The sequence below is a fragment of the Palaemon carinicauda genome, chromosome 37, assembly GCF_036898095.1.
Source record: "Palaemon carinicauda isolate YSFRI2023 chromosome 37, ASM3689809v2, whole genome shotgun sequence".
Classification (NCBI taxonomy): Eukaryota; Metazoa; Arthropoda; class Malacostraca; order Decapoda; family Palaemonidae; genus Palaemon; species Palaemon carinicauda.
The window spans coordinates 37,770,156-37,793,513 of NC_090761.1; the positions used below are offsets into that span (position 1 = coordinate 37,770,156).

The following is a 23,358-nucleotide window of genomic DNA, read 5'->3' on the forward strand; positions in this document are numbered from 1 at the left end:
AAAAAAAAAAAATTTATAACATTTTTTTGCAAGGACGTACCGGTACGTCCATGGGGGTAAAGGGATGGCTTTTGTGAAACGTACCAGTACGTCCTTTGGGGGTAAAAGGGTTAATATAATGTCATTAGCAGTGAAATAGGATGATAGGTTTGATAGTCTTTTTATGTGAGAGAGAGAGAGAGAGAGAGAGAGAGAGAGAGAGAGAGAGAGAGAGAGAGAGAGAGAGAGAGAGAGAGAGAGAGAGAGATCTAATTCTGGTGACAGTACAATTACCTCATTTGGATGTTTTTTATGGAACTCTTTTATCTGCTTAAGTCGGTTGTAAAATTCTGCAAGTTCATTTGGACCTGATAGTGCTGCAACTTCTTCCTTGCGAAGTCCATCTTTGTCTTCATATAGGTCTCGGAGGTGTTGTGAACTTTCAACATAACGATCTAACAATATCCTGTGGCGATGATCTGAGTTGATTGTTTCTCGGTTCTGAAAAGATTATTTTTACATACATGAGGTTCATATACACTATGCTAAAAAGAAGATTAATGTATGAAATGAAATCTATTTCAAACAATTCTATTTTAAAATACTGTACTGTATATAGTCATCAGTTTACATTTGCCTTTATTTACAGTAAATCTAAATAGATGGGGCCGAGTTAAAATAAATTATTTTTATAAATTCTATATAATAATATAATGACAATAACAACTGTATGCTGATTGGAATACAGTATGTTAAAAGGAAATATTTAATACAAAAATTTCAAATACAATACAAATATGACAAATTCGGAGATAATATGTATTTTTCCAAACCATACAAACCTTAGATATTTACATAGGGTATTACTTTCGGCGTAGCTGAAATGGCGAGCCATTAGATTTTTAACGAGGGTTAACTACCCCCGCGCTAGTTAGCAGGGGTAGGGGAGGGGTAGCTAGCTACCCCTCCCCTCACACACTGGTGAACTGAATCACTTTGCTTAGAGGTAGGACTTGACTTGGGGGACAGGGCTGGCGGGCAAATATGTGTAAATAGCTAAGGTTTGTATGGTTAGGAAAAATACAAATTATCTCCGAATTTGTCATTTTGTTCCGTAACCGAAATACAAACCACGCTATTTACATAGGGTGACTTACCCCTTAGGAAGGGTGGAAAGTCCCCAGCCATACTGGCTTTGGCTTTACCCGGGGACTCAGAATCCGAGTGAGCAGCACTTCGAGAAAAAGAGTCCCTGCACCTCGCAAGTTCCTTGCTCCGCAAGAAGTGTGCGGCCTACATAAGCTTGTGTGTGGAGGGAAGAAGCGTGACTTGTCCTAGGCAGTCGACCTGAAGACCTTTAGATGGAATTCTGGACTAGGACTTTCCCAATACCACCTCGTCAGGGTATGGGGGACGCGACAGTATCATTTTAATACTAGGAACACAAGGAAGCATGGTTTACCTGCAGAGGTTTGAGGTCAGCTATGCAGAGAACCTAGGATGCTGCTTTCCCCAAGAGAGGGGAGGATGAAGAAAGAAGTAAGGGCCAGACATACCTCTTTCAATCATGCAGTCTGACACCGGGTAACAATGCCCCCAACCTTCTGCTACCTGTCCATTAAGGAGCCTGAGGTTAGACCAGCTGTTGTGTAGCCACCACAGGCCGATAGAAAAACGTATCGAGGCTCCTGTGGGTCACGTCCTGCAGGTAGTGGGCTGTGAAGGTCGTCCGACGCTTCAAGACTCCAGTTTGTAGCACCTGCGTCACAGAATAGCCTTCTTGAAGACCAGAGACGTTGCGATGCCTCTGACATCGTGTGCTCTAAGGCTACATGACGGAGGAGGGTCTGGATTCAGGGCGAGATGGATGGTCCTAGAATCCAGGCTGCAAAGGTATTCTTGGTGATCCTCCTCTTTGTCCTTCCTGTGCTCCCAAACAGGGCTGCACGTGAGGACGAACTGCAGCTGTTCTTTAAGATAACACCTCCGACTCCTTGCTGGGCATAGTAAGAGAAGGCCTGGGTCATCTGTTACAGAACGGAGACTCGAAATCCTGAAGGAGTCGAACCGAAGGTTTGGGACTCCAAGATCTTGAGTCTAGAAACCGACTCAGGGATGAACCCGAACGTTACCTCTCCCTATCTTCTTGAATGGGCGAAGTCGTACGAGAGACCATGAAGTACGCTGATACGCTTGGCCGAAGCCAGAGCGAGCCGGAGCACCGTCTTCTAAGTCAGGTGCCTGTCAGATGACTAGCGTAATGGTTCACAGGGAGAAGCCTTAAGATCCCTAAGAACCCGAGCCATGTACCATTGAGGAGGTCTCACTTCCGACTGGGTGCAGGTAAGTTCGTAGCTTCGTATGAGCGAAGAAAGATCCAGCGAGGAGGAATTGTCTAACCTTAGAGCCTGAGCGATAGGCTTTACCGCCGAGAGCAAAAGGCGTAATTCCTCCTGCGGATGGACAATAACTCCGCTAACGCTGGAATAGTGGCATCGAGGGGAGAGATACCCCTCCCACAACACCAACCACAGAAGACTCTACACCTCGCCTGGTGGACCGCTGCGGATGACTTCGCAGGTGTCAAGACATCCGCTCCGCGACCTGTCGCGGAACGCCTCTCTCTGTGAGGAGATGCTGGATGGACTCCAGGCATGGAGCCGAAGCGGAGCTACGGCTTGTGGTAGATGTAGTGGTGTGATTGCTTTAGCTCTTGTCGTGGGGAAAGCTCTCTCGGGAGTTCCATCAAGGGATGCAGAAGGTTCGGAAACCACTCTGCATGATGCCGTAGCGGAGCTATCAGAGTCATCGACAGGTTGACCGATAGTCTGGTCTTGTTGAGCCCCCCTTCCCCACAGACCCAACGGTGGCAAGGCGTAGACGTCGATGTTGTCCCACCGATGTGGGAAGACATCTAGGCACGGTGCCTTGGGGTCTGGGGCTGGGGAGAAGTACAGCGACAGCTTGAAATTCAAGGTCGTCGCGAACAGGACCACAAGGTCCGAGCTTGCTGGCTACTGGGGGTTCCAAAGACCACTCGGTACTCTCTATCTGCGATGCTCTGTTCCGACTGTCGGAGAGCACATTCCTTGTCCGGAATGAAGCGAGCCGATAGTGGAATTGAGTGGACTTCGGCTCATCTCAGTATCTCTACTGTAGGATGGGAAGACTGTTATGAAAAAGTACCTCCCCGCTTGATGAAAAGCAACTACCGTGGTGTTGTCGCTCAAGGAGTGACTCGCCGGGGCCTGTTGGAACTGTTGACGGCCAGAATATGGCCTTCATCCCTAGCCAATTGATGTGGAGGTACCCTTCTAGTTCTGGCCATAGGCTTGAGATCCTTTGGTTCAGAACGTGCCCCCCCCCCCTTCTTTGATGCGTCCGAGGACAGCATCAAATGTGGAGGAGGGACGAGAAGATCCACTCCCTAGCAAAGGCTTCGTAGGTCAACCACCACTGCAGGATCCCTCGTTCGGCAGGTCCCATAGGACCAGAATGTCTGGGGAATCGTAGTCTTGATTCCACCGGGACTTGAGTCGCCAAAGCAGGAGACTCATCCTGAGGCGAGTGTTTGGGACTAGAGGGGTCATGGAGGAAGGTGACCTAGGAGGCATAACCAGAAAAGGGCTGGAGACTCCTCTCGCCTGAGGAAATGTTCTCCTACTCTCCTCCGCCTTGCTATCCTGTCATCTGAAGGGAAGGCTTAACGGAGATTGGAGACTAAAATTAAGCCTAGATATACCAGTTGTTGTGATGGAAACAGAGAAAACTTCTCGAGATTTACCATGATCCTTAGATCTTGGCAAAGTCCCAGAGGCTTGTCTCGGCGTCGAAGAAGGGTCGATACCGAAACTGCCTGGGTAGCCAGTCATCCAGAAAGCGAAGGAGGCGGATGCCGCTCCTGTGTGGACAAGAGGGTTCGGGATGAACTTCCTGGTGAATGCCTGCGGAGCTGTGGAAAGATCGAAGCACCGCACCTTGAACTGGTATATCTGTTGCCTAGGCTGAATTCCAAGTACTTCCTGTAAAGACGGATGGATTGGGATCTGGAAGTACCTGTCTCTCGGATCCAGTATGAACGTGAAGTCTTGTGGTTTCCCTACAAGTCTGATCGAAACTGTTGTATCATACTGACCGAAGTTTGTACGACAAACTTGTTCAGGGCTAAGAGGACGATGGCGGGTCTCCAGCCTTCAGGAGCTTCTTACAAAAAAAAAGTGTCGTTTGAAGAACCTTGGGGGGAGCCGCCGACAACCTTGGAGAGCATCCTTCTAGAGCATGGTCTCGCCCTCTGCCCGAGGGGCTAGCCCCTTTGCCGATCCCATGGCATAGGGGCTCAGCGACACCGGATTAGCTGACAGGGGAGGTAGAGATGCTACGAAACGGGACACGAAATCCCTGGCTGATCATGGAGATCGTTCAAGAATCGGCCCCGAGTTGCTGCCACTTGAAGGCGCAAATCCAGGCATCCCCCCCCCTGGGGGATGCAGGTAGGGGTTGCCAATCCAAGCGTTTGCGGCCTAGGCCGCCCCCTCTAGGATTATTGCCTTCCCAGGAGGGCTCCTCGCCCTTCGTCCCCGACAGGAGGGTGGAAAGCTGCATAGACACCTTGTCTAGCTGCCCGTGCCGGTTCTGATGTCCTAGGCTGAACGAGGCTGTTGAAGTTGAGGCGCTGGAGGCTTGTAGGGACTGGATATAAGAGCCTTGGAGGAGCGAATCATGATACGATTCTCTCCACCTCTCAGTTGCTCGTTCCTTGTCCTTGGGCTGAAACAAGCCCCTTCCAAGGATGGAAGAGAGTCTGGGTTGCCGATATCCACGGTAGGGACCTACGAGAGAAAACCTCTCGGTCACTGCATCTCAATGCTTCAACATCGAGTTTGACCCCAAGTACGACACTTGGTGTCGGGAAACGAAAGGTGCACGTGTCCGAGAGGAGGAAAGTTCCATAACCTTCCCGGAGCTTCCTTGTATAAAACCTCGGGTCACGACCAGATGGCCAGAGACTCAAGCTCGACGATCAGCCACGAGGTGGCCTGCCTGGCACCCTTTGCGGCTTCCTCCTGGTTCAAGATTCCCGAAGATGAAAATGTCACCTGCCCGGCGGAGAGTTTCTCGAGGGAAAAACCCCCGGAAGGTCCGTTGCACGGAATGGTGGAGAGGAAGAGCTAAATCAGGCTACCCCATGATCTCGAAGTATTCCCGCTGTTGACGACTGACAGAGGCAGTGTCAGCAGCCACCGTTGGAGGGAAGGGAATCGGGCGATCCTGAGGAGAGGGATGATGGGGCCTGCCTGAAGAGGAAGAATGTTACCCAGACTCTTCTTGCTTTTGTACATGTCATGCTCTGTGCTTACGAGGTGAAGATCGTGACTATGACGATCTGAAAGTATGTGCTCCAAAAACACTCGCCAGGTTGCCCGTGTTGCGAAAACCCGACGGGAATCGCGGTCGAAATCGCCCTTGGCGCTCGCGCGATGGTACAATCGTTGGTTCGCGCGCAGGCGAACATGTGTGCACATGCGCGTGAGGACGCGTGGGCGCGGTCGGAAGATCAAAAATGCGTAAGTGAGCGATGGCGCGATTGGCGAGCAATGGTTCATTGCGGGAGATGGCGCATTGGCGAGCGATGGCGTACAGGAGAGCCAACGCGTGGCCGCGTACGGCGATCTCAAGCGTTGGCGCGTTAAAAACGCTAGCGGGCAGGCGAAGAATCGCGCGCGATCGCTAGGAGATCGATGGAGCGCGGTTGCGCGGCCAGAAGATATCAGCGAGGGGCAGAACAAGATGGTGAGGTTGCGCATAATAGCGAACGCTCGTGGGCGAGTACAGAAGACTTCTCGTGGGCGCGCGGGCGCTCAGAGACTCGTTCAAATCTAGAGCACAGTAGATCGTCGGCGAGGAGGTGAAGGAATCATCTCTTTCGCCTCCACCCACATCTGGAAGCTCGTGGAGTACGCTGGTGCGCCTTGCGCACATCAGGAAAGGGCGCGCAGATGTGCGCTGGCGAGAAGGCGAACGAGGGTGTAAAAAGAAGGAACAATCTCCTTGCCTGTGCCTAGAACCAAAGATCGTGGGCGCGAGGGCGAACGTTGGCGCGCATTGCGCACATTAGAAAAGGGAGCGCAGATGTGTGCTGGCGCGCAGGTGATCGTGGGCGTACAGGAGACCGTTGGCGCCCAAGGCGCGTAGCAGGAAAGGGCGTCCAGAAGTGCGCTGGCGAGCCGAAGAGGGCTGGCGCACAGAAGGTCTCCGAGGCGAGGTGAGCGCTGGCGATCAGGAGATCTACGGCAGACTCAGCTACAGGAGATCGCAGGAGAGAAGTCTGGAACACAGCAGGAGAGAGCAAGAGCACTACTGGAAAACGTGGGCGCGCAGGTAAAACCTGGCACTTAAGGGACTTACCCACAATGTGGAGTAAGCCCTTAGCCCCGCAGGGACCGTGTGGTCGTAGGAAACGAGGTACGTTGGCGCCCACATCGCATCTGCGTCCAGAAGGTGTGGCAGGAGGATCCTCTGCTGGGAGGGTGAAGATGAAGACGACCACAGGCAGGAGCACCATCATCAGACCTCCGAAGAGGAGTGTCTGGAGTGAACTCCCCCAAGGGGGAGAAGCCCTCGCAGGAGAGACTGTGTCATCAGCTGCCCCCGAAGGGGACTGAGCCCTCAGCAACAAACAGCAACAACAGCAGAAGGAGACCTCCGAAGAGGAGTCTCTGTGGTGAACTTCCCCCCGGGGAAGAAACACTCGCAGGAGAGACCGTAGGGCTCAGCTGCCCCCCGAAGGGAACTGAGCCTTCAGCAACTACAGCAGAAGGAGTCCTCCGAAGAGGAGTCTCAATGAGTGTCCTCTCTCGCGAACGAGAGAGGAAAACTTCGTAGAAGAGACTGAAGATGGAGCCTAAGGGCCGAAGGGTCAGCCAGTGACCTAGGAGCCAACCTCCGAAGAGGCGCTCCTGCAGCTGCTCAGCCCCTTGAGCGTAGCTGCAGGTGAGACCGCTCAGCACCAAGAGCATAGTCGCACAAAAACTATGGCCCGAGAAGTAACCGCTCAGCCCCTTGAGCAAGGTTACAAAAGCGGTCGCTCAGCACCAAGAGCAAAACTGCCGGCGGACCAGGAACATATCGTAATTATTAAAGGTAAGAGAAGTTTCCCCCGCAAGGGAAAGAAACTCAAAACTGGGCAGGTAACCTTCCTCGGAAGGGAAGTTACCCACCCAAGGAGGCGAACCTCCTGAGTGTTCTAAGATGAACTGAAGAGCTGTCGGGTGCCTCGGGAGAACTTCCAGGAGAAGGAGACACGCCCCTGACGAAGTCCTATAGAGGAGGCAGCAACAGCCGACTCCCCGAATCCCAACAAGACAGCTCTGCTTCATTGTCACATTAGGCAAACGGAAAACAGATCGTTAACTGTGAAAATAAATAGTAATTCGTTAACATTCATTCCCCCGGGAAGACTCCGAAGAGGAAACCCGAGGGAAAAGAACACAAGAATTACATAACAGGCAAGAGCCCCAACCCCACCTACACTCACGGGAAGGGGGAAGGGCGAGAACTGTAACAAAAACTGAATTATAACAGTTATAATTATACAATTCATTAAAGAATGTTCACCAAAAGTAAGAACGAAACACCCCGAAGGGAAACTTTCTAAAAAGCTGAAAAGTTAACAAATACAATTAGCTTTAATAATGAAAAAAAATAATTGAGATAAAAAGTACTGCGTAGCAGCTCCACAAGAACGGAGGAGCTATCGTAGTATGTAGAAACGTAGTAAAAGGTGAACGACCTCCAAAGAGAGAGAGAGAGACCGTAGTCAAACTACACTCTCGCGTTCCTACGCTGAACCCCACCTTCCCCGTAGGAAAAGAGGAGTAGCGGAGAACAGAATACAGTAATAAGTCCAGCGATGACGACTCCCCACGGCGCCCATGGAAGGAGGCGACCGAAGGACCAAGGAAGAGATCGCGGTCCATGAAATTACATCGTAGTGGCCTGACTGCCAGCGGCCACACTGTGATATCGTACACACACACACACACACACACACAGCACGAACACTGAAAAGGAAACTTACTGATTTCTATACTCAAATATATACATAAACATAAAAATATGTTTACATACATATATGAGTAAAGAAAAGTAAGTAATTAAGTAAAGACAAAACAATAAATGGTTGCCATGCGAGGACGGGAACAGAGACATCCGTTCATCGTCCGAGCCAAAAGTGAAGTGAGTCAGTTCACCAGTGTGTGAGGGGGGAGGGGTAGCTAGCTACCCCTCCCCTACCCCTGCTAACTAGCGCGGGGGTAGTTATTATTATTATTACTTACTAAGCTACAACCCTAGTTGGAAAAGCAGTATGCTATAAGCCCAGGGGCTCCAACAGGGAAAATAGCTCAGTGCGGAAAGGAAAAAAGGAAAATAAAATATTCTAAGAAGAGTAACAACAATAAATATCTCCTATATAAACTATAAAAACTTTAACAAAACAAGAGGAAGAGAAATAAGATAGGAGAGTGTGCTCGAGTGTACCCTCAAGCAAGAGAACTCTAACCCAAGACAGTGAAAGGCCATGGTACAGAGGCTATGGCACTACCCAAGACTAGAGAACAGTGGTTTGATTTTGGAGTGTCCTTCTCCTAGAAGAGCTGCTTACCATAGCTAAAGAGTCTCTTCTACCCTTACCAAGAGGAAAGTGGCACTGAACAATTACAGTGCAGTAACCCCTTCGGTGATGAAGAATTGTTTGGTAATCTGTGTTGTCAGGTGTATGAGGATAGAGGAGAATATGTAAAGAATATGCCAGACTATTCAGTGTGTATGTAGGCAAAGGGAAAATGAACCGTAACCAGAGAGGAGGATCCAATGTAGTACTGTCTGGCCAGTCAAAAGACCCCATAACTCTCTAGCGGTAGTATCTCAACGGGTGGCTGGTGCCCTGGCCAACCTACTACCTACAAATCTAATGGCTCGCCATTTCAGCTACGCCGAAAGTAATACCCTATGTAAATAGCGTGGTTTGTATTTCGGTTACGGAACAATTACTGGTTTACTTATGCCTAACCCTGTGGCTTAACAGTTCCAAACACAAAACGAACCAAAAACAGTAGTACAGTACTGTACTGTATATTGTCCACCCACCCCCAAACAAAAACAAAAAAAAGTAAGTTTCCCGGTAAAATAAACATGAACTGGTTTTGGTGTGATTTACATATATCTTCAATTGATGAATGATGATTTACACAAACTTTTGGGGTTTCCCAACCTAAAATTCAACTTTCTCACTGGGATCACCTGTAATTATAGTTGTTACATTTTTAATGCACTCATGCAGTGAAATAATTATAAGAAATTAGAATGAGTTTGGGAGGTTGCACAAAAGTATACAAGAAATGTTATAGCCTTGTGTTCTTAACTGTGAATAAAAGTGAATTTAAACTTCTGATGCTGATGATGAGTAATAAACATGTCAGACTTTTCTCTTTTTTTCATATGTTGCACTTCGAGCAGTTATATTTGTTTGTGGGTTGTTTGTTTGGTGGTTTGACGTGTCGGTCGAATGGTTGGGGGGGGGGGGGTGTGGAGAGGTGAGGGCAGAGGGTGGAGAGCTGGTGGTTAGTCCTTTGAGTGGATCAAGGTGTCACAGTGGGAGTGCTCCCAGGAGAATTCAGCTATCAATATACTGTGAGTATAACCTCAATCAATGGTAGCAGAGCAACGTTCAACCACGGGATGGCCTGATGACAAAATTTGGAGTGCTTTAGTTTTAGCAGCGTTGTCTGTGAAGGATTATTTGATAAAGTGGAATATTGTGCATATTGTGGCTAGCCTAATTATTCAAAATGCGGATATTGAGTTTTTTGGTGCTAGCCTAATAGGCATGAGCTAGTTGCATTGGTGGAGATTTCATAGTCCAGTGTAGGCTGAGCTAGAACTAGTTGTTTTGTTGTTTTTATGAGGTTGTTTGCTGTAGTGTTAAGGTGTTAAGTGAACGAGACTTTTGTTTTGCTGATCAAGGGGACTGTATTGTTGTTTTGGGATGGCAACTGGTAAAATTCCACTTCCACAAGAAGAGATAAAAATTATTCTGTTTATGAAAGAAGTAAAGGCTTGACAAGTAGTGACAGATGTTAAGGAGGTGAAACAGGGTATTGTATTGGCTTTGAGTTTGCCTGAGACAGATGATTTTAATTTGAGGGAGAAAGTTTTTGAGAATCTGAGCTTGGGTATGCTTAAGGGTGTTAATGGTGTTAAGGATTTGATTACATTTCTAGATGAACAGTTTGAGAAGGATGAGTTGGAGGATAATTTGCAAAAGTTTGAAGATTTCAAGGTCTATTGCAGAAGTTCTAGTGAGGATACTGGTCAATTCATTACTAATTTTGATTTTAAGTACAATAGAATTAAAACTGACCCTCTTAAGTTACCATCTGAAATTCTTGCATTCAACTTGCTGATGAGGGCAAGGTTGAATAAAGCAGAGAAATTGCTAGTCATCTCTATTATTTGAATACATTGAGTGAGGCTGATAGGTTGCTAATTAAGACCAGAGATAGTAATAGGATGTTCAAATTAGGGGGGGGTACTCAGATGAAGTCCCTTGGGGAGTGTAGTCTACCAGCTTCCTTAGTTAGGAATAAGGTCAATTAAAACTGACATAGTTGATTCTGACATTCCTTTGTTACTATCATGGCAGGCTATAAAAACTGCCAAGGAAAAGATGGATATTGAAAACTACTCTGGATATTTTAGGCAAACCAGTAGTTTTAAATATTACTTCTTGAGGATATTGTATTCCTCTCAATAATGATGTCAACAATGAGTATGCTAACTCGGTAAAACTTGATGAGCTTTCAGATTCTGAAAGATTGAAGACCCTCCTAAAGATGCATAGACAGTTTGCTCACCCGAGGCGGAGCAAGCTGGAAGATTGGTTGAGTGATGCTGGGATTTGGCAGGAACAGTATGACCATGATTTGGAGAAAATTGAGAATAAATGAGTTTTGTGTAAGCAATTTAAGAGAACTCCATCTAGACCAGTGGTTGGTTTGCCCATGGCAAAAAAATTTATACAGGTTGTTGCTATGGATTTGAAACATTGACAAGAGGGAAAATGGATGCTTTATTTTATACGAAGATATGTGGTCTCGATACACACAGTTGGCTTTCATAGATAGAAATAAAACCACTAATGTTATTGATCAGATAAATAATAAAATAATATTTATTCTTTCCTTCCAACGAATTATTCATCATTTCTGTTTTTTTTCCTGTTATTGCCATATTACATTCAGTTTTCACATAGCAGATACTTGCTCTGAAATTGTTTACCCTTCAAGTTTACTTTACACACGCCATACTGTAACACTGATGTTTCCATTAACTAATCATTTATATTGGGGGGTTATATTTCTCCTTTCCTTTGTTATCACTTCAGATGCTCCACTTCAATCCTTTCCAAATCCTTTTTGTGTGCCACCAAGTGGGTAGTTAACATGTTTCTAAAAGGGCATAATGTCACACTACAAAAATTACAGTGCCCAAAGTGTCGTTCATAGTTATCTTACAAGGATGAGAAGCACCTTTGACAGCCCGATCATAAAGTAAGTCATTAATATGTTATTATTGAATTTTAGGGTCTAGGAATTTTAGATTTATAAAATTCTGTCGAATAATTACCAAGAAATAAGAACCAATGGCAGGAGGGGGGGGACATGCGCAGCTCAGCATATACCGCTTGCCAGTACATAGAAGCATGATGTTTTTCTTTTTTCACGAGTGAAGCGAGCACACGGGAAAGCAAGAACCGTCAGATTTTCCAAGAAAAAAAATGGCAAATATATGATACCTTAATTTCTAGCCAAATACAAGAACCATATATTTTTCGTACTCGCTATCTTGTGTTTTATGCATTTATGACCATGATTATTGGGGCAAACCACCCAATCATGAGTTTTTGGACCCCCTTATATTAAGACAATTATGGGGGACCCCAGTGGGAAACCGGGTTTCTTTGGGTGGGGAAATGTAATAAACGAGTGATTTGCAGCAATAATAATGGTCAGAAATGCAAAATAAGCACAGGATAACCAGTTGGAAAAATATATGGTTCATGTAAGTGGCTGAAAACAGGCCAATATGTGATTATTTAACACTTTTGAGATTTGTAAAAGGGTACAAAAACCTAACAAACCCACTTAACCTAACCTAGTAGTTCCCAGGTCACAACCCATAGCCCGGGGGTGGGGCAGGGGGTGGGGGGAAGAGATAAGCCCACCGGACCCCCCTTCCCAGGTCACAGGCCCTAGCCAGGGAGCATGTCCCCTGGGACCCCCCTCCCCAGATCACAAACCTTCCCCGGTCACAACCGCTAGTCGGACGCCCCCTTCCCAGGTCACAAATAAATCTTTAAATATGATAAAGTAAATCACAAATAATTCCTTACTTTATGATTGACACCGTCTCTTTTTTTTTGTCTTGGCAATCTTTACAGAAGCTTTGAAGTAGAAAATGTGCTGGCCTTCCCTAAAAACAAAGTCAGAATCGGACCTTGGAGGCATTATTTTGCAGTTATTTTTTAAATTCACATGAGTAACAATAGCTTTACACTAAACGGAGAGCATTTCCACTATAATCAATTGCCAACATAACCGAAATTACACTAAATTTGCAAATAGATTGACGTACTTCCCTTAAGTTCCCTCTTGGAGACACCTTTACGTGATGGTGGTTAAGTTGAAACTGAAGGGGAAGGCGGAAAAAAAATGGCTGTTGTAGAACAACATCCGGGAACTTGGGAAGAAGTACTTGTAAGCTGTTAATTGGTTTAAAAAAAACCACCTGACAAATACATCATTGTAAATGCACAGAAAGCTCCCCAAACCATGGGGGAAAAACATATACGCAATAAGTTATTATGCCCCAGCCCCTATTAAACATATAGAGAAAAATACCAAACTAACCAACACTCACCCATTTCTTATAGCAAATTCCAGTTTTGCCAGAAATTAGAGTATCATATTTACCAAAAAAAATATACCAGGAATAACTATCAATGAAATGTTATTTTCATTAGTAAAATAAATTTTTGAATATACTTACCTGATAATCATGTAGCTGTCAACTCTGTTGCCGACAGAAATCTACGGTCGGGATACGCCAGCGATCGCTATACAGGTGGGGGTGAACACCACAGCGCCATCTGTGGTCAGGTACTCCAGTACTTCTTGTCAACACCACCTCAATTTTTTCCTCGGTCCACTGGTTCTCTATGGGGAGGAAGGGTGGGTCAATTAAATCATGATTATCGGGTAAGTATATTCAAAAATTTATTTTACTAATGAAAATAACATTTTTCAATATTAATCTTACCCGATAATCATGTAGCTGATTCACACCCAGGGTGGTGGGTGGAGACCAGCATATATGTTAACAAAGAAGCTAAGTATCCCGTATTTTATTTTATTAGTTATTCAAAAATAACATAAAATAAATAAGTACCTGGTAAGGAAGACGACTTGAACCATTACTCTGCCTTTATTAAGTACGTCTTCCTTACTGAGCGTAGCGGTCCTCTTAGGATGCTGAACGACTCTTAGGTGCTGAAGTATAAAGGGCTGCAACCCATACTAAAGGACCTCATCACAACCTTTAACCTCGGCGCTTCTCAAGAAAGAATTGACCACCCGCCAAATCAACAAGGATGTGGAAGGCTTCTTAGCCGACCGTACAACCCATAAAAAGTATTCAAGAGAAAGGTTAAAAAGGTTATGGGATTATGGGAATGTAGTGGCTGAGCCCCCGCCTACTACTGCATTCGTTGCTACGAATGGTCCCAGGGTGTAGCAGTTCTCGTAAAGAGACTGAACATCTTTGAGATAGAATGATGCGAACACTGACTTGCTTCTCCAATAGGTTGCATCCATAACACTCTGCAGAGAACGGTTCTGTTTGAGGGCCACTGAAGTAGCCACAGCTCTCACTTCATGTGTCCTTACCTTCAGCAAAGCAAGGTCTTCTTCCTTCAGATGAGAATGTGCTTCCCTAATCAGGAGCCTGAATAGGTAAGAAACTGAGTTCTTAGACCTTGGAAGAGAAGGCTTCTTGATAGCACACCAAAAGGCTTCTGATTGTCCTCGTAAAGGTTATGACCTTTTTAGATAGTACCTAAGAGCTCTAACTGGGCAAAGTACTCTCTCCAGTTCGTCCCCCACCAAGTTGGACAGGCTTGGGATCTCGAACGACTTAGGCCAAGGACGTGAAGGAAGCTCGTTTTAGCAAAAAACCGAGCTGCAAGGAACATGTAGCCGTTTCAGATGTGAAAACTATGTTCCTGCTGAAGGCGTGGATCTCACTTACTCTTTTAGCTGTTGTCAAGTACACGAGGAAAAGAGTTTTCAATGTGAGGTCCTTAAAAGAGGCTGATTGGAGAGGTTCAAATCTTGATGACATAAGGAACCTTAGGACCACGTCTAGATTCCAGCCTGGAGTGGACAACCGACGTTCCTTTGAGGTCTTAAAAGACCTAAGGAGGTCCTGTAGATCTTTGTTGGTGGAAAGATCCAAGCCTCTGTGGCGGAAAACCGCTGCCAACATACTTCTGTAACCCTTAATCGTAGGAGCTGAAAGGGATCTTACGTTCCTTAGATGTAACAGGAAGTCAGCAATCTGGGTTACAGTGGTACTGGATGAGGAAACTGCATTGGCCTTGTACCAGCTTCGGAAGACTTCCCCTTTAGACTGATAGACTCAGAGTGGATGTCCTCCTTGCTCTGGCAATCGCTCTGGCTGCCTCCTTCGAAAAGCCCCTAGCTCTTGAGAGTCTTTCGAAAGACTGAAGGCAGTCAGACGAAGAGCGTGGAGGTTTGGATGTACCTTCTTTACGTGAGGTAGACGTAGAAGGTCCACTCCTAGAGGAAGAGTCCTGGGAATGTCGACCAGCCATTGCAGTACCTCTATGAACCGTTCTCTCGCGGGCCAGAGCGGAGCCAACCAACGTCAGCCGTGTCCCTTTGCGAGAGGCGAACTTCTGAAGTACCCTGTTGACAATCTTGAACGGCGGGAATGCATACAGGTCGAGATGGGACCAATCCAGCAGAAAAGCATCCACGTGAACTGCTGCTGGGTCTGGAATCGGAGAACAATACAACGGGAGCCTCTAGGTTATCGAGGTAGCGAACAGATCTATGGTTGGCTGACCCCACAGGGCCCAAAGTCTGCTGCAAACATTCTTGTGAAGGGTCCACTCTGTGGGGATGACCTGACCCTTCCGGCTAAGGCGATCTGCCATGACATTCATATCGCCCTGAATGAACCTCGTTACCAGCGTGAGCTTTCGATCTTTTAACCAGATGAGGAGGTCCCTTGCGATCTAGAACAACTTCCACGAATGAGTCCCTCCCTGCTTGGAGATGTAAGCCAAGGCTGTGGTGTTGTCAGAGTCCACCTCCACCACCTTGTTAAGCTGGAGGGACTTGAAGTTTATCAAGGCCAGATGAACCGCCAACAGCTCCTTGCAAAAGATGTGAAGTGTCCTTAGCTCCTGATTCCATGTTCCCGAGCATTCCTGTCCGTCCAAAGTCGCACCCCAGCCCGTGTCTGATGCGTCAGAGAAGAGACGGCGGTCGGGTTTCTGAACAGCCAAAGGTAGACTTCCTTGAGAAGAAAGCTGTTCTTTCACCACGTGAGAGTAGACCTCCTCTCTTCGGAAACAGGAACTGAGATCGTCTCTAGCGTCATGTCCTTTATCCAGTGAGCCGCTAGATGATACTGAAGGGGGCGGAGGTGGGGTCTCCCTAACTCGATGAACAGGGCCAGCGATGAAAGTGTCCTTGTTAGACTCATCCACTACCTGACTGAGCATCGGTTCCTTCTCAGCATGCTCTGGATGCAAACTAGGGCTTAGTAGATCTTTGGGGCCGACGGAAAAGCCCGAAAAGCTCGACTCTGAAGATCCATACCCAGGTAGACAATGGTCTGGGATGGGACGAGCTGGGACTCCTCAAAATTGACCAGGAGGCCCAGTTCCTTGGTCAGATCCATAGTCCATCTGAGAATCTCCAGACAGCGACGACTTGTGGGAGCTCTTAAAAGCTAGTCGTCTGACGGAGCCGGACACAAGATCATGGTACTGCTGCACAGTCTGTGAACTGTCAACCATGGGGAAGCGAGGAAGTACAGTGACAACCCGAAGCTGTCTAGACTGTCTGGGTCGTACAGACAACTCCTTATCGGGTTGCTGAGGTTGCCGCACTGCGTCACAACAAGTCACTTCTGCTGGTTGTTGAACGTCTTCCCAGTGACACACTGACTCCGTAAACAAAAAAAAAAAAAATCCTCTAACAAGGACTAAGCTTGGACTGCATGTCTAGCAACACAGCTCAAGGTCTATGGGAGCAGGTGTGGTAACAGACGGGGTTAGCGACTGAAGTGGAACCATTACCTTCCCTGGAAGCATGTTATGCTTAAATAAAAGTCCATAGGAGGCTACGCAGCTAAAGGCTCCTCTCCAAATGACAGAGTCCTCAAGGGAATATCAGAAGGAGGGAGAATAGCACTTTCTCATCTACAGGAACCATATCCGAGAAAAGCTAAGTTCTCTCAGTGAGGGTTTCACTGGTGCAAAAGCAGCAGACTAGAAGGCAACGTTATGAAACTGCTTGACAGTCTAGTGAGTTGGCAACAACCAAAGATGTGTGTCTGAGAAGCATGCGGTAAGGTATGCAGAGCATGCTGTAAGGTAAGCAGAGCATGTTGCATGGCGTGCGGCTTATGCTGCATGGATGAGGCTCATGCTGCATGGGATGAGGCTCATGCTGCATGGTATGAGGCTCATGCTGCATGGGATGAGGCTCAAGCTGCAAGGGAAGAGGCTTATGCCGCATAGTATGATGCTCCTGCCTCATGGGTTGAGGCGGTTGCCGCATAGCATGAGGCTCCTGCCTCATGGGTTGAGGCGGTTGCCGCATAGCATGAGGCTCCTGCCTCATGGTTTGAGGAGGATGCCGCATAGCATGAGGCTCCTCATAGCATGAGACTCCTGCCTCATGGGTTGAGGAGGATGCCGCATAGCATGAGGCTCCTGCCTCATGGGTTGAGGAGGATGCCGCATAGCATGAGGCTGCCTCATGGGTAGAGGAGGATGTCGCATAGCATGAGGCTCCTGCCTCATGGGTTGAGGAGGATGCCGCATAGTATGAGGCTCCTGCCTCATGGTTTGAGGAGGATGCCGCATAGCATGAGGCTCCTGTGAGGTTCCTGCCTCAAGAGTTGCGTCTGCCTCAAGGGTTGAGGAGGTAGCTGCGCAGAGAGAGGCTCATGCTGTGAAGAATGCGGTTGCTGCATGCGTTGAGGCGGCTGCCTCATAGCATGAGGTTCCTCAAGAGTTGAGGTTCTTGCCTCAAGAGTGGAGGTGGCTGCCGCAAGAGTTGAGGTTGCTGCCTCAAGGATGGTGGAGGTTGCCGCAACGCAAGAGGTTGCTGCATAGCGTTGGTATCTGGCAACTCCCAATGCGGCAGCTCACGCGTGGAGGTAGGTTGAGGAACCTCAACATCATACGTCTGGCAGGGTGGACTGCGCAGAGGTGGAGTTGAGGTTGCTGCCTCGAGGATGGTGGAGGTTGTCGCACCGCAAGAGGTTGTTGCCTCGAGGATGGAGGAGGTAGTCGCAACGCATGAGGCTCCTACCTCAAGGGTAGAGGAGGTTGCTGCAAAGCATGAGGCTCCTGCCTCAAGTGTTGAGGAGGTTGCCGCGTGGCAAGAGGCTCCTGCCTCAAGGAAAGTGGAGGTTGCTGCACAGAGCTGGTATCTGGCAACTCCCAATGCGGCAGCTCACGCATGGAGGTAGCTTGAGGAACCTCAACATCATACGTCTGGCAGGCTGGACTGCGTAGAGGTGGAGGAGCGCTCGCAGGAGGAGGTGTGTTAACCTTCTCTGCCTGAAACTCCTGCATCAACACCGCAAGCTGAGACTGCATTGTCTGCAGCATAGACCACTAGAGTTTAAGAAAGACAACAACAAACGGAGCTACTGTCCGTTGAGACTGAGGGTCTAAAACAGCTGGTGCGGCAACAGACGGAGCTACTGCCTGTTGCGATACCACCTTGCCTCTCTGGGAGGTGTGCAGTTGTCGTACTGCAGCAAGTCCGAACTGACCCAGTGCTAATGGCTACACCTAGGAGTTGGACTTGCGCGGAAGGGACCGACTTGCACTTAAAAGCTGCAAGATTTGGTCCATGGTTTCTGCGAGAAACCTCTTCCGCAGACGAGGAATAAAAGGGCTCTCTCGTCTTTGTGTGGGTGGGGTGATCACGTCGGCAACGTGTGTAGATACACCCGAAACCACGGAGGGAAACGTCTGTTCGTCGATCAAGGCCTGCTGAACCCATAAGTCCTTCGACATTACTTCTCCCCTGGGCTTGGGAGCTTGTAAGAGGTCCCAGACTAGGCGAACAACTGGCACGAACAGACGAACCCTCGAACGCAACACTGTAACACTTTGCGCTTATCACTTTATCACTTTTGATTTTCTGTTTGCACTTATTTCACTGAACTCGAAACTTTAAGTGGTTTGTACCTGAAACACGCAATTCTATCCTTCCTTAAAAGTTAGTAATTGCGAAAACAGAATTACAATGTAACAGAAAAATATAATGAAAGATAAATAATTCAGTGGCTGGAAAGAGACTAAACACTAGATCAAATAAACTACGTTTAAAATCTCTCACCGCATAAAGCTTGAGAACAAGAATAAAACTCTAGAAACGTTTACCTTCTTCCCCTAAAGAGACTAGGGAGAAGAGCAAAAACGATAACAACGTTACTCGCTTGAACGAAACGTTTATCCTCCTCTCTCTCCCTCCGTCTCTATCTCTCTCTCTCTCTCTCTTGACTTAGAACCTGAGAGATGAGCCCAATCATATATATCGTTAAAACATATTGTTAAAGGAAAAAAACTGAAAGATTTCCCAAATAAAAAGTTCCTTTATTAGAATTAAAACCATTAAGCTAAGAAAGAATGAACAAAACGCTAGAATCGGTTTACTCTTACTGCAACGTGACACCGTGAAAATTCTCTCTCTATCGTAACGATAGAGCGCAAGTTGAACGTTCTGAACGTCAACAACTGCAGAGACAAAACAAAACGTTAGTTCAACTTTGAAAACAGTACGAGACTATCAAAGAAATTCTTTCAAAAACATTAAAATAGCATAATATGTTAACAGGTAAAAACGAAATGACGGGCTCAATGTAAATTAACTTCGGTACCAAGAAAAGACCGCCTACTATTAGGAAAGGTCGAATATAAACAAATATAAAAATTAATTTTAATAAGTTTATAATAAAAGGAAGTTAATCGAAGAGGCCTATAAAAGGCGGAGAGATATAAAATAAATCTATAACTTTTGTTAAGCAAAATTAAGAAAGAGAGTCTATACTCTCTTAGACACCAACACTTCCGTCTAAGGGAAGGGTCGGCCATTTAAAAGTGAAAGAGAGTTCATACTCTCTTCGTCACCATAATTAATCAAATTAATTCCAAAAGCTAGCTAAGCTAATGATAAAACTTCCTGAATAGCGAAAGCTAAACTCTAGAGCAAATACATCACCAAATCGTGAGCAAAAACTCCAGAATCAACAGCGTATCCATGTAGGTCTAGCCGGAGGCACGACAGAGGAAAAATTGAGGTGGTGTTGACAAGAAGTACTGGAGTACCTGACCACAGATGGCGCTGTGGTGTTCACCCCCACCTGTATAGCGATCGCTGGCGTATCCCGACCGTAGATTTCTGTCGGCAACAGAGTTGACAGCTACATGATTATCGGGTAAGATTAATATTGAAAAATAATAATCAATCATTAATGTTAGCGTGTGCAGTTCAACATTACCACTTGCCAGTACATACGAAGCTCGATGTTTTTATTTTTTCATGATGGAAGCGAGCGCATGGAAAAGCAAGAACCTTTAGGTTTCCTAAAAAAAAAATATAACCTGGAAATAATAATCAATCATTCATGTTAGCGTGCCAAGCTCAACATTACCGTTTGCCAGTACATAAGGTGTTTGATATTTTTCTATTTTCCACAATCAAAGCAAACCCATGGCGGACCATTAGACTTAGGGAAAAGAAATTTGAACAGAAAATATATGTTTTCCTGTAATAAATAATGTTTTTTCTGTAATAAATAATGTGTTGCACTGAATTTTACTTCATTTTAATTATACCAGTTTTAGAGTATGTAGTGGGGAACTAAGTAGTCGAACTGGTTGTTCTGTTTGTTTGCCTTTGAAATGAAGGTCAAATTCTGTTAAAGCAGGTTATCCACAACAGGAAAACATAAATATTCTGTTCGAAATGTTGTCCCGTCCGTAACTATAATTTTACCCATACAACTAAATACTACCACATTGTTGTGTACTGTATGGTAATTTCAAAAACAGCCCATCAGCATTTTCGTGTAAGAGCAGCTTGTGTTTTCTTGTAAAAAAAGTAGTTTTTTTTCCCAAGATTACATTACTCTGTAATACAGTCCAATAATACCTATTTTTCACACGGGTGGAGACTTACAGAACTCTTCTTGTGAAGGCATTCCTTGACCATAGCAGCCATGAGCCGCTCTCTCTCCTCATGGTACCGCCTCTGTTGTTCTAATATGGTGTCCATTTTCAGTTCCTTTTCTACGAGGATGTAGAATAAATTATCTATCAGATAAAAGCGTTAATAGTCGGTAGAATTCAATTACGAAGATAAGAGATATTTCACTGACGAGAGGACACGTCTCAGTCTGACACTGTAAACAAAAACAGAAAACGTTCCAAAGTTGCAGACATTGAATCGTTGAATTTTAATATTGTTTCTTATTTTGTTTGCAGTGGACACCGAGTAAAAACATAAATATGTATTCACAAAGAACAACGTGTAACATTATAAACTGCTCATGTATAATTATGAATTCATTTCATTCACATTAATATTATTAAAAAGTAACTTAGAATACTATAAAATTTTTCATGTATTCTAATGCTCGAGAGATACCCTTCAAGTACCGGCAAACTTTAGCACCCACCAAATGGTAAAACCAAGAAAAACATTGGGAAGATAATAATTACTATGCATTATAGTAAAACACATATTTCTAAATCATTTATGAGGAAAACAATCGACGGAAAATCCCAATGTTCATATATGCGTCAGTTACGATAACCAACTTTAAACTATGAAAGAATATCCGATATTTATGAATCTTTTCATGTTTTCCATCCTTTCCAATAATAAACAAGATGAACATAGATTTGTGGTGTAAGCCAATTTAACTAAACAGACAGGATTTGCTTGATGGGGGGACCATGTACTCGACCTACTAATCATGCTTCCTATTCTATTTTGGCCTTGATTTTGGACATGGTCTATCTAAAATTGTATGTAACTATTTAAGATTCAATACTATAAAAGGGGGCATACAACTTACTTTGGCAGCCTTCTTACTTGGTAATGAGTAAAGGATCGCGGTCTATTGATCCCCTTTTAAAAACATGTTTTTCGTTGAGTTTGTTAATAACTGATAAAATTAATATGTTGGAGTTTTGTTATAATTATCATTAACATATCATGATATTGTATTTCGTCAGTACTTTAAGTTTAGAGTGTACAGTAATTCTGAAAGCACTCTAGTGCATAGTTTGCAACCTCTGTCCGTTCCCATGTTTCTACCATAACCCCATAAACACTGGAACAAATGTTAACCTCAAATACATCAGCATTAAAATGACACATTTATCATTACAACCGCATTTTAAGAGATCATACACCTATTTAGGCGAAAGAATTTTTCTGAAGGCTGACACATTACCTAAGAGATTTATTACATGTGATCTACATAGGCCACACTTGGTTAATATTCTACTGCTTCATTAGTTCTTGAAATGGAGAGCAAATTTGAAATTAGCCCATATGAGTTTAAAGACTGTTTAATCTGCATTAACCTTAAACTCTTTTTTTATAAGCTATATTCTCAATACCTTGACATTCATATTTTTCTATAGTCTTCGTCATCAACTTTTAGTAAAATGCAATAATTTCCTAAGCAGTGGCTATGGGTCCAGAAATCCGGACAAGCAGATTATTATTATTATTATTATTATTACTACTACTACTACTACTACTACTACTACTACTACTACTACTACTACTACTACTACTACCTAAGCTACAACCCTACTATGCATTTCTTGGAAAAAATTGTGTTTTCTTTAATATCTCCCATACTAATTTCTTGATCAGAATGGTACTTTGACACAGCGCTCTATAAACCTCCCCCTAATTTTTGAAACTGTAATGCATTGGCAAATCTTGTTAATTAAGGCATTTACTCTTGTCTTAATAAAGCCCAAGCCAAGTGAATCAGGTAAGTTGGTAAAGCAACTCGAATACCCACACTCCCCCGTCCCTCCCCTCTCCTTCCCTCCCTCTGTCTAGACGCTCCTCCTATTCCTCCAGTAACTCCCTTTCCTAGTCTCTCTGGCGTCGCTCACTCTACATTTTCTGTAACCTGTCATGTTTGTTAACAACTGATAAAATTGATATGTTGGATTTTTGTTATAATTATTATTAACATTTCATGATATTGTTGTATTTCGTCAGGGTGTATAAGGAGTTTATAGCCTTTATCCTATTTACCCAACGTGATGAACCTGCCCTGAGGACTTTTTAAACTGTAAAATTAATGAAATACGCATTTTCCAAAGGCATTAATGGGCTTTACCTCCTTGATAGACCTGTGTGAAATAAGCAATAGCTGTATAATACAAACAGAATTATACTGTGACACAAATAATTATAGTGTTTAAAACTACCTGTTAAGACTAATCCTTAGTTTATTGTTAGCTTGTTCCATTTTTGTATCTGGAATGGAGGCGTAATGCAAATTTACGAGGGCAAATTCACATGCCAGTCATGAATATGATGGGAAAACCTTCTCGGAAAACAAACACTGAGATAACAAACTGCTTAGGCATAAACGATAGCAGATACCCAAATTATGATTGTTAATGGTAAAGTGAGCAAATACACCGTAAAATTTTCGGTCAACTTATATAACCCTTGATTACATTTACTCTACCTTCAAGGAGGTAAAGCCCATCAATTCTGCCTTTGGAAAATGCATATTTCATTATTTTTACACAGTTTAAAGAAGCCCTCAGGGCAGGTTCAACAAGTTGGATAAATAGGCTAAAGGATATAAACTCCAATACACCCTGACGAAATACAACAATATCATGAAATGTTAATAATAATTATAACAAAATTCCAACATATTAATTTTATCAGTTATTAACAAACAAAACAGGTTATAGAAAAGGTAGAGTAAGCGACG

The 23,358-nt window shown here is 44.9% G+C and overlaps 1 protein-coding gene across 1 annotated transcript in view; it reads right to left on the minus strand.

Moving 5' to 3' along the window:
• Positions 1-20,773, minus strand: part of noi (splicing factor 3a subunit 3 noi) — a 68,239-nt gene extending 47,466 nt beyond the window's left edge. The window contains exons 1-2 of the mRNA XM_068361034.1: positions 20,553-20,773; positions 274-480 (exon numbers count right to left, since the gene is read on the minus strand). Of these exons, the coding sequence (XP_068217135.1) occupies positions 274-480; positions 20,553-20,648 (303 nt within the window). The 5' untranslated portion in view covers positions 20,649-20,773. The remainder of the gene's footprint in view (positions 1-273; positions 481-20,552) is intronic.
• Positions 20,774-23,358: the final 2,585 nt, after the last annotated feature.